Below are 12,070 nucleotides of genomic sequence, written 5' to 3' on the forward strand. Positions count from 1 at the left end.
TTGATTTTCTTTTTCTTTTTTAATCTACAGGAGGTTGTTTAGTGTTGGTACCCCTTGTTCTTAAGTTCACTTTGTATTTTGGAAATGTACCTGCCTGCTCACAAATAAACTCTACTTTTTGAAGGAAAACACATTACACAAGTATTTAATCAAACAAAAATAAAATTTATTTTGTTTGCTCGAAAATAAAACTAGGAACGCAGCACTGGAGAAACTTCGTAACTTTGGTGCAGCCTTTGGCCCCCAGGGCAGACATGACTAAATGAGATATAAAAAAATTGGTGGCCTGAGGAGTAGATATCTCAGGGAGAGAAGTCTGCTCCTGAAGTCCTAGAGAGCAGGAAATTCAGATGCCATTTCTGTCCCCAGGATGGTGATCTTGAAGAGGCTGCATCTTCTGGCACACTAGACTCATCCCAGGCCATCACTCTCTGGTCTTCCTTTGTGACTTCCCAGCAGGCATCCTTCCAGGCTGTGGCTGGGCTCCTGTAGCTGGGGCAGGAGGAGAAGGAGGGCGTTGGTGGACCTCCTGGCTGCCACTTGCCACAGCCTCCCCCTGACTGAGGTCTTGCTGTGTATGAAAAGTTTTTTGATCATCAATCACAACATTTTGTGCTCCTGGCTGCCACTTGCCACAGCCTCCCCCCGACTGAGGTCTTTCTGTGTATGAAAAGGGGACATAGTTTTAGTTTTTTGATCATCAATCAGAACATTTTGTGCTCCTGGCTTTTGCTATTTGAATGTTAACAAATAGAACAGACTATCATTCTGACACCAGCATTTTTCTTTCCCGTCCCAATCATTTTTGGTCACTACTGTCTATTGAGATGTAAACCACTTGGAGAAATCTCAACTTACTGATCAATAAGAACATCTAGTTAACATCATTAAATGTAACACAAGAAATATGTTCAACAATGCAATGCCTGTCTCAAGCTGGGCCCCACCACATGGTGCTGCCTGGAAGGCCCAGGTTGGACATCAGAAGCCTTAGCTGGGGGTGAAGGATGCCTTGGAGGAAGCATGGAGAGTGGTGGCCTGAGTGGTGGCCTGGGTACCCCTTGGTCTACCAGAAAATGCAGCCTGTCAAAGTGCACCATCCTGGGGTAATAAACAGCATCTGTATCTCCTGCTCTCAAGGACTTCAGGTGCTTCTTTCTCTCCCTGAAATATGTAAGCTTCATGGCCACAATTTTGCGATTCAGATATGTCATGTCTGCCGTGGGGACCCTGATCTGCACCAAAGCAAGCAGTTTCTCCAGTGCTGCGTTCCTCTTTGATCTGTCATAATAAAACTTGTTGTGGAACTGCCACAGGCAGGGCATCTCCATGTAGAGCTCGAGGAATAGCCCCATAAAGTTGGCATTGTTGAATGGGTCCATTTTGTCTGCAAGACACAACACAAGACAAACCCTCAAATACTAATAATGCAATTAAAATCCCTCCTAATCTTGTCCCAACAGTGGCCTAGATACAAGCAGTCTAGTCTAGTGAAGCACAAAGTTAAAAATGTTACCTTCGTTTCCACGTTCGCCGCGTCCGTGACTCACACTCTCCTCCCAGATCGTACGGACGATACACATGTGTGGCGTTTTATATACAGTGCGCATGCGTGAAACTCCGCCCGCCCCTGACGTTCTTTCCAGACTATTACCCGCCCCTTCGCTTCCCGCGCAGTGGGGGGAGCACATGGCGGAGAGAACGCAGGTGCGCAATAATAGTTTCACTAACGAGGAGGAGTGTGAGGAAAGCCCGGAGCCTGAAACGTCCCGATCCAGGAAGACAAGATTTAAGGCCTCAAATATGTCTTTTGGAGAGATGTTGGAGATGGTGGACATATTGAACAGGACCGACTATCATGGGAAGTATGGACCTTACCCAAACCCAAATATCAGAAAGGCCAAGATCATGACTAAAGTTGTGAAGAGTCTTCATAAGAATTTTGGGGTACGCCGATCCAAGGATCAACTGAGAAAACGCTGGTCAGACCTGAAACTGAGGGAGCACGAGCAGTACCTAAGGATCAAGCGTGTTCTTAAAAAAAGTAAGTAGTTGTGTGTTCATATGATTATTCTTGCTTGCATACATGCTCCATGTGCTTTGATTTCATGTTGTGCATTTTAAAATGGCCACTTTCAAGTTCATGGTTTCGTTCGTTCGTATGAAACATCGTTCTGCAGGGAAGTATTCCAGCTTAACAAAGTGTCCACAATAATGTTCTCACCTTGTAACTCGGCCCAAAAACACAATTGTACAACACTTCCAAGCACTGTTTCATATTCCTATTTCTGCCCTCTGTGTGCTAATTAATCTTTGTTTACATTCTCATAGGGGAGAGAAGACTCGGCAAGTATGAGGACACCAGGGACCACGAGGACACCAGGGACCATACCCCTCCCAAAGAAGGGCAACTTCCAAAAGAAGAAACAGAAGGGCAGGAGCAGGAGGAGGAGGAGGAAGAAGGAGAGATTGTGGAGGTTGGCCAAATTGTCACCACAACAGGTGAGTGTCGGAGAACACAGCTTCGGGTAAGCTCATCAATGTATATCACCATATTTGGATTACATGGTGTGTTTGTTTTGTTTTTTTCTAGGTGATGTAGAGGAAGATTCCCGTTTTACCAGTGAAAGTGCCCAGATCTTGATCGGGGAGATAATGGGGTGCAATAGGGATTTGGAAATTGTACAACAAAACATCAATGATGTTAAAAATAAAATGAAGAACATCATTGATGTTTTGGGGAGAGTGTGAAAACAAAAAAACTAGACAGGGTTTTATTTTTGCTTTTTAACCACTTGCTTACTGGGCACTTAAACCCCCCTCAGTCCCAGACCAATTTTCAGCGCTGATGCACTTTGAACGACAATTGCGCGGGCATACAACACTGTACCCAAATGAAATTTTTATCATTTTTTTCCCACAAATACAGCTTTCTTTTGGTGGTATTTAATTACAGCTCGGAGTTTTATTTTTTGCTAAACAAACAAAAAAAGATGCAAAAAAAAAAAAAATCATGTTTAATAGTTTGCTATAAAATTTTGCAAACGGGTCATTTTTCTCCTTCATTGAAGTGCGCTGATGAGGCGGCACTGATAGGCTGCACTGGTGGGCACTGATGGGCTGCATTGGTGGGCACTGATGGGCTGCATTGGTGGGCACTGATAGGCTGCATTGGTGGGCACTGATAGGCTGCACTGGTGGGCACTGATAGGCATAGTTAAGGCGGCACTAATAGGCACAGATAAGGCGGCACCGATGGGCACAGATAAGGCGGCACCGATGGGCAAAGATGGGCACAGATAAGGTGGCATGGATGGGTGGCACAGATGGGCACTGATAGGTACCACTGATAGGTGGGACTGATGGGCACTGATAGGTGGCACTGATAGGTGGCACTGCTGGGCACTGATGGGCGGCACTGCTGGGCACTGGTAGATGACACTGATGGGCACGGATATGTGGCACTGGGGTGCAGCACCTTTGTTGAAGCAGATTGTGGGCATTGCTGGGTGGCACTGTGGGCACTGCTGGGTGGCACTATGGGCACTGCTGGGTGGCACTATGGGCACTGCTGGGTGGCACTGATGGGGGCATTTACTTTTTTAATGTGGCACTGGCAGGGGGCAGGTGGGCACTGGCAGGGGGCAGGTGGGCACTAGCAGGGCTGGCCATGATCGGGACTGATGTCCCGATCACGGCCGCTGGTGATCGGCTTTTTTTTTTCTCCTCGCGCTGACAGCGCGAGGAGGAATAATAGCCGATTACCGGCTCCGTTATATCACATGATCAGCTGTCATTGGCTGACAGCTGATCACATAAGGGGTCGGGATCGACCCCTTGCACGGATCGGTGATCAGGCGAGTCTTGCAGAGTCCGCGCTGTAGCCGTCATTTGGCTATAGCGTGGATCTCAAGTGGTTAACAAAAAAATTTGTATTTTGCATAATTCCAAATTTGTAAGATGCACACAGTGTGTAAACATGCACTATCTCCCATCATGGGGGATCAATGTACGTGTTTTGTGGAAAGTGGCTGAGATGAAGGGGTTGCAGCCCCAAAGCATGTACATTGATCCCCCATGATGGGAGATAGCACATGTTGACACACTGTGTGCATCTTACAAATTTGGATTTTTCAGGGGTGACACCCCATGTGATGAAGGCAATATCAGCCCAGTTTGTACATACTCATGTCTGATATTGTCTTCACTTTTCCAAGTTGAACTTTGTAAGTTCCTGTGTTCTGTATTTTACGATTTGATACATGCCTGTTTACACAAAAAAAAACAAGTAAAAAATAAATATGATTAAACTCGGTTTTGGATACCCAAAATCTCTTGGTTTGTTGTAAAAAACCTTTACTAAACGCACATATGAATGTGCTTGTATTAAAAAGTTGAATTCTCAACAATGTGTGGCTTCCTTTTTCATTGGGCTTAAAATGTATTTGTAGTGAAATTTGAGTTTGTGCTGAGAAGGAGTGCGATTTACTAAAGGCAACTCTACTTTGCATTCCAAATGCAGTTTCAGGTGTACTTTTGCAGTGCACTTGTAGTGCATAGTGGATGTGCCTTTAGTAAAAAGCACCCACAGTGAGGTGTAAATTTGGACAATCATGCCATTTTCCTGCCATGGTGCTGAAAATGAGCATGATTTTGGTCAGTAATTCACTACATATATTAATTACAAAAACAAGGTGTGTGTGTAGCAGACCCACAACATAATAAGATTATCTGAAGAAGAGACTGTCCCCTCATCTCACCCTGAACTTGGGTTTGCACTGTTGGTGAAAAAGGCACAACTTGACGAAAACTGGCAAAGTGGGAGGCCACAGTCTGCCATTCCTGTGGCGTTGAAGGACACTGTGTAGTGACACAAGAAAAAAAAATAGTAATTTTACAAATCAACATTGCATGCAGATTAGACACCCGCATTTTTTGACAAAATTAGTATAACATTTTTTTAACTGAGTATTTAAAGCCTAAAGTATAAGGTCCCCTTATGAGAGTCCTAACCACCCCATCCCCCCCATCTGATGGGCCCTTGCTAAAAAATGAGGGGGGGTGTTTAGAACAGGTAACCCTCTCCACTTGATTGAGAGCTGAATGCCTAAATAATGTGTGATACTTTGGGAAGCCCCTCCTTACTTACACTATTGGCAGCCCACCGGACAGGTAAGAAGTGTCAGAATAACAAAATGGAAGCACATTTTGACATTCTGCTATTACATATCAAGAAAATTAATGTGTTTAAAAAAATCAAAATAGCATTTGAAAGTATTGAGGCAGGCCCTTACACTACATGCTTTGGTGAATTTGTCTATAAATGTTATCATGAAAAAGGTAGAGTGTGTATTGGGTTGGGTCAAGTCATCAGATAGAGGATTGCTATCAGCTGAGCTAGCAGTTGGGGGGAGGGGGGTTCCTAATGAGTTTGGCCCAACTCCAAAAAAAACAAAAAAGGTCACTTTGCATGAATTGAAGCACACACATCACATTTGTAGAGATTTTAGGGGGTGTTTAGGGGAAAGCAATACTATGGAGCTGACAAAAGACATTGTTAAGTGACTAGACTATAGTTTTAGGGGCCAAGAAGAGCATGGTGGGGAAGTTAGTGAGGCTAATATGCATGAGGACAAAGGGGCAGAGCATATGAATTGGAGCATATTGCAATGATGGTAATTAGGGAATGAGGAAAGAAATGCAAGACATTAGCAATCATGAAATACATAGAATGTGATGTTTAAGGCTAAAACTTAGCATAATATAGTCTTTCTGCAGGAGCTGAATGATGGCAGAACAGGTCTCTGGAATAATGATCCCCAGAGCCTGGGGGGAGATGTCTGTAGAGAACTTGAGGTCCTGAAGGCTTCTCCCTTTCGCCAAGTAGCGCAACGTGGCGATGAGCCTCTGCTCCAGAGTGATGGCTTGCTGCATGCAGGTATCCTGCCTGGTGATATAAGGGGACAGCAAAGCCAGCAGACAGTGAAAAACGGGGTCCGTCATCCTGAGAATAATCCAGAAATGATCAGGATTATTCTCGCGGATCTCACGGAGCAAAGGCATGTGGGAGAACTGGTGGCGCTGGCGCAACCAATTCTTGGTCATCCAAACATGTTTCGTCTACGTACTCATCGTACAGTTTGTGCTGTGCAGGGGTTCTTACTTTGACTTTGACACAAGCCCTTTGTGTCTTGTGAAGCAAATACTTAATGACTGCACGCACTGATTATCAGATACGCAAAGACAAGCACAAACTGAAGAGCAGTAGCGATCTGAATCACTAATCTGAAAAGCGCGAATCGTCTTTCACCAAACTTCGACTAAAACACAAGATCAGCAGAAGGAGCCCAAAGGGTGCCGGACGTGGTGCTGAACTTCCTTTTTCTAGTCCCGCCGTACATGGCTTACGTCACCGCGTTCTTGGTAACCGTGAAATCAGACAACTTGGCCCGACCGTGTGTATGCAACAGTTTCGGACACAATCCGTCGGACTAAATTCGACGGGCAAAATCCGACGGATTTGGTTGCCAAAATCTCCGACCGTGTGTACGTGGGCTAAGAGAGACTGACCACTTTTATTTTTTATTAAGATCAGTTTAAAGCATTGCCAGGCATGAAAAAAAAAACATTATCAGCCAAGATACAAAAAACACATTGGCAGGCATGAAAATAAAAAAACAAAACCACATTGGCAGGCATGAAAAAAAAAAAAAAACACATTGCCAGGCATGAAAAAAAAAACACATTGGCAGGCATGGAAAAAAAAAAACACATTGGCAGGCATGGAAAAAAAAAACACATTGGCAGACATGGAAAAAAAAAACACATTGGCAGGCATGGAAAAAAAAACACATTGGCAGGTATGATTAAAAAAAAAAACACATTATCAGCCAAGATGCATAAAAAAAATATACATATATGCAGGCCGGCAATAGTATTACTTACCTTTCTAGCAGTTGCAGGTCCTTTTACGACACTAGGCAGACGAGGTCTCCTCCAACTCCTCCCCCTTCGGTCACATGACCTCTTCATTTCCTCCTAAGGGGAAAGGCTGGCCGGACGGCCACGGAAGTGGCTGTGGAGACGGCTGTGGTGAGCGGCGCTGGCACAAGGAGCAGCCCAGCCCGCATCCCAGCCCGCTGCCTTGATAGGGACTTTGGCAGAAAGAAATGCGGCCGTCTCCGCGGAGTCGGCCACAGAGCTTGTTGCAGGGCCAGCCAAGCAGCGGCAAATGCCGGTGTGCCCTATGGCCAGTCCGAGCCTGCCGGGATGTCTGCTAGACTCTGGTTTGGACAGATTTAAGTGTGTTATTCCTAAGAATTACGGGACTGCAATATAAAACGCCAAATTTTCATGCAAAATAATTGTACCGCTTTCAGCACCTAAAATCTGAAATAATCATACCGCCAGGGAGGTTAAACATAACAAATGCCATAAATTAGAGGCTGGATGAAAGAATTTGTTTAGCATAATACTCTTGGTAAAATAATATAACATTGTACATTTTATAAAGCTTTAAAGGGCTAAGCTCACATGGGGATCAGAGGGGTGGTAAAAACAGGTACGCATTTCCGTGGCCATGATGCTTAGCTTTGCAGTGTGGCAATTTTAAATGAGCATGTTGAGACTGGCGGGTGCTTCCACCTGTCAAAATTATCTGTTGAAGTCAATGGGACTGCGCCACAACTGCAAGCTAAAAGCTTGGATTGTGGTCGTGGTGTGGTGTTTCAAGGCAAAATCCCTCTTCAGTTTAAAAGAAGTTAGCAGACATTCAGGAAGTGGCAGTAACGCCTCCTAAACTCATGCTAACCGACTGGCATGAACTACAGCACATAAGAATATGGCCTAAATCATACCAAAATGAGGGGCAGAGACATTAGGTTCCAATATGAGGGACAGTTGGGAGCTATGCAATCCTTATAGGTTGCCTTGCTGTCATGGCACAAACAAAATCAAGTTGTTTCAATAGTATAGGTCCTGCGCTTTCAGAAAATATATTTTGGGGTGGGGGTTACACACCTTCAAGGCTGTATGTAATAATAAAAAATAAAAAAGAGAGAAAAAATAACAACATTGCTTTGGCCACTGAAAGTTAAATCACAGCACTGCAATTAACTTCTGAAGCTAAACAAAAATGGTAATATATAACTTAACTTTAAGCTTAGGTTCACATTGCAGCGATTTGGCATGCGATTTGACATGTCAAATCGCATGCCAATTCGGCGGCTATTGCCTGCAATGGCAACTCCTGAATCAGTGCGAAACCGCACCTATTCTCAAAAGTAGTTTCTGTACTACTTTTGGTGACTTCGAGGTGCGATTTGTATAGATATCTGTGCAGAAACCCACTCTCTGAAATCGCTCTTGAAGTCAGACAGACATACGAGTCAATGAAATTGTGCGAGTCCAGCTGAACTTGCATGATTTTTTCCAGCTGTCAGTGTGAACCTAGGCTAAGGCCGCATTCATATCTTGTCTTTTGGGATCCTGGCTGAATTGTTCTGATCCCAAATCGCAAAACTGCACACGTGTTTGGGTGCCATTCATTTTCAAGGACGCCAAAACGCAGTACGGTTTTGCAGCGATTGTTGCCAAGAAGTTCCTGCTCCTTTTGAGAAAAAAGCTTCATGCACAGCAGTTTGCCATGCGATTTATCATGTGACAATCGTGGGAAAAACAAACCGTATTTAGGTGCCATTGAAAATGAATGGCACCTGAACATGCGTGGTGCGTTTTGCCACTGTTGCAGTTCGATTTGGAATCACAGGCAAAATCGCAACTATTCTGCCCCGTGATCTTAAAATGCCAGATGTGAATGAGACCTGAACCCTAGTTCTCACTGTGGAACCACATGTGATTCGCACCGGAACCGCACCTCATTCCTGTGCAAATTACATGCAATGTTGTGCAGTGCGATTTGAGCCCATTCATTTGTATGACTCAAATCAAACCGCACCTGCACAAAAAAGGTGCACGCACCTTTTTTTTTTTTACCATGCTGGAATCAGATTGCATGGATGTTCATACCCATGTGATCTAATTCAGGCACGCACACTGCTTTTTGCGAGCTGCTTATGTGGGTATGATAGTATAAACACTGTGCCATTTCTATGGGGGTGCGGTGCAATGCAATGCAGGAAATGCTTAATTTTTCTTTTTTTTTTTTAATAAAAACAACAAACATGCCTATACTCGCCCGCTCTGTACAATCAATTTGCATTGTCCGCGCTCCAGGCCCCTCCTCTTCATTGGGTGCCCTTACGGAAAGCCGCTTTCCCTGGGGGTACCCGTGCAGGCTCGTCCCTGAGTCTTGCTGCTGCGTCCATTAACACAGACAGAGGAACTCGGCCCCGCCCCCACTTCCGTTTCACTGAAGCTGCTGCGATCGTGCACATTGCTGAATTGGATCGGGCTCCAGTAAGAAAAATGCCCCCAATTTTTTGATCAGCCCGCTTGATCAAAAAATGAATTAAAAAAAAAAACCATACTGTATATGGCTAGCCTAAATTCACAACAGCGTAAAGTCTCCTACTGACTTATCCAGCCATCACTCTGCACCAAGGACTTGCTTCACATCATGCCACCTACAAGAGACCCATTTCCATTTCCCAGTCTCCATGTTGGAGCATATATAGCAATACTGTATACATGGCTCCCAACAGTCCCTAATTTCAAGGGACTGTCCCTCATATGGAACAACGTCCCTCTGTCCCTCTTTCCTCCTCATTTGTCCCTCATTTTGTTCTGATCTATATCGTTGTATAAAAATATGGACTTTCAAAAAAGTGTTTCCCAGTGCTAAACCTTTCATCTGATTTCTAAATTTCTGCATTTTGTAAATGTCAAAAGGCAGTATAAATGAATAGTAGTGGTAAAAAAAAAAAAGCACTTGCAGATTTGACTAATGCCATGTACACACGGCCGGGCTTTACGACAGCAAAGGTCCGATGGAACAAATCCGTCGGACAATTCAATCGTGTGTGGGCTTCATCGGATCTTTGCTGTCTAAACATCAGACGGACTTTAGATTTAGAACGAAATCTTTCCGACGGACTTGAGTCTGGTCGAAAAATCCATTCGTCTTTATTCTAGTCTGACGGACGAATTAAGACGCTAGGGCAGCTTTTAGCTACTGGCTATGAACTTCCTTATTCTAGTCCGGTCGTGCGTCATCACGTTCAAATCCGTCGGACGTTGATCTGAACGCGTGTGGCCAAGTCCGTTCGTTCAGAAAGTCCATCGGAACTCTGCCGGAAAGTCCGGTCATGTGTACGCGACATAATTGTTTTTTTGTATAATTCTCCTTTGGGGGGGGGGGGGCAAGGGGTGTGTCCTATGCCTACATACTTTTGCTAATAGGTGTCCCACATTCCCATCTCAAAAAGTTGGGAGGTATGCTGTATATACTGTAAATAAAGGGAAGGTATGCCTAGAGGGAGCCTATTCCTCCTTCAACTTCTGGAGCTGTCTGTACTAAGCTAGCCATTTACAAACCTAAAGTAACAAACACAGAAAAGTAAAACATAAAAGCAACTTGTATTTTTTAACCTTTAGCAAGGCACAGATTGTAAGACAGGTAAAGCCATCCAAACCTGCAGAGAAAGAGAACAAAGCCGTACTACAAGAGCGCAAATAGAATTGTGTTTGGTTATAGAGTTCATGTCTACTTTATGAAAACTTTCAGGATCCAATGGCATGCCTTGTCACACTTCCTGCTCGGTAACTGCTACCCCTCTGTCTCTGTCACCTAGCAACCAGTTTAAACAAACGCCACAACAGCTTAAAGTCTCCTACTGACGGATCCTGTCACCCTCTGCACCAAGGATCACATCATGCCACCTACAAGAGACCCATTTCCATATCCCAGATATGAAAATGATACCTCCTTCCAGGGAAAGGAAACACAGGTATGATTTTTGTCACCTGTTAGCTCACCTAAAAAAGATTATTCACAAAGATCTGTCTGAAAGTGACGCCTCAATGTAGCTAGTGCTGAATGCTCAGAGGAAATCTATCTACAAATCAGCCTGTATTATGCTATTTTTTTTTTTTGTTGCTATTTGCGCTCTTGCTTTTTGTTTTTTGCTATTGACTAATGTGAATTAAATAATATGAAAACCTGCTATTGTTTGCTGTAAACCAAATGTGGGGGAGACATTACAAAAATCACTACTAATTTGCAAGCTTATTACACAGTATGTCTCCTAGACTCCTTTCCTCCTGGCAGAAAAAACGCCTGATGCATGTAAACTTGTGTGACACCTTTTAGGCATGTTAAACACTTGGGCATTAATTCATTTCATTGACCAAAATAATCATTTATTCTGGCCATTGAAATAAATGAACACTCAAATGCTAACCACGCCTAGCACTTAAGCGCATTTAGACATTTAGGCGCATAAAGTGTTTTTTCTGCCAAAAACTCTGCGGCTCCTGGATGCACTGGCTGTGGGCTTTCTTTTCCTGCCTCTAAACACCTATGGGGTTGGTTTACTAAAAGTAATAGTCTGTACACTGCAAGTGCATCCGCAAGTGTACTTTGATTGCAGTTGCTCTAGATCTAAGGGGGTCATGCAAGGAAAAAAAAAGTGCAATTTTGCTTGCACATGATTGGATGATAGAAATCAGCAGAGCTTCCCCTCATTTCAGAGCTTCCCTCTAGAGTAGGGATGAGCTCAGGCATGTTCACATGCTCCACGTGCAGAGCCCGCCAGGAAGTCGGCGCAGCACTGCGCTAATCACAGGCAGTGACACATTACCCCGATCTCTGCAGCCACGCATGGGGGCAGTGTCTCACTGCCTATGATTAGAACAGCGCTGCGCCGACTTCTTGGTGGGCTCTGCATGTGGACCATGCAAACACGCTCATCCTTAATCTAGAGCAACTGCTCTGGTAGTGCACAGTATGTTTGCCTTTAGTAAATCAACCTCCCTGTGTGCACAGACACATAAGGGTTTATTTACTAAAGGCAAATAGACTGTGCATTTTGCAAAGTGCAGTTGTACTCTGCAAGAGCTCTGCTAACTTCCATCATCCAATGATGTGCAAGCAAAACTGCATTATTATTTT

The 12,070-nt window shown here is 44.2% G+C and overlaps 1 protein-coding gene across 2 annotated transcripts in view; it reads left to right on the plus strand.

Annotated features, from left to right (window-relative positions):
- The window catches only part of CFAP276 (cilia and flagella associated protein 276), a 92,724-nt gene that overhangs the window by 52,205 nt on the left and 28,449 nt on the right, over positions 1–12,070 (plus strand). Inside the window, exon 1 of one of the 2 annotated variants that reach the window (XM_077481498.1) lies at positions 10,755–10,907. The exons of the other annotated variant lie outside the window; for it this stretch is intronic. Coding sequence (XP_077337624.1) covers positions 10,833–10,907 — 75 coding nt within the window. The 5' untranslated portion in view covers positions 10,755–10,832. Of the gene's footprint in view, positions 1–10,754; positions 10,908–12,070 lie in introns of those variants that run through there. 2 annotated transcript variants of the gene reach the window in all.

The sequence above is a fragment of the Lithobates pipiens genome, unplaced genomic scaffold, assembly GCF_037356315.1.
Source record: "Lithobates pipiens isolate NorthernLeopardFrog02 unplaced genomic scaffold, aLitPip1_a1.2 Scaffold_16, whole genome shotgun sequence".
Taxonomy (NCBI): Eukaryota; Metazoa; Chordata; class Amphibia; order Anura; family Ranidae; genus Lithobates; species Lithobates pipiens.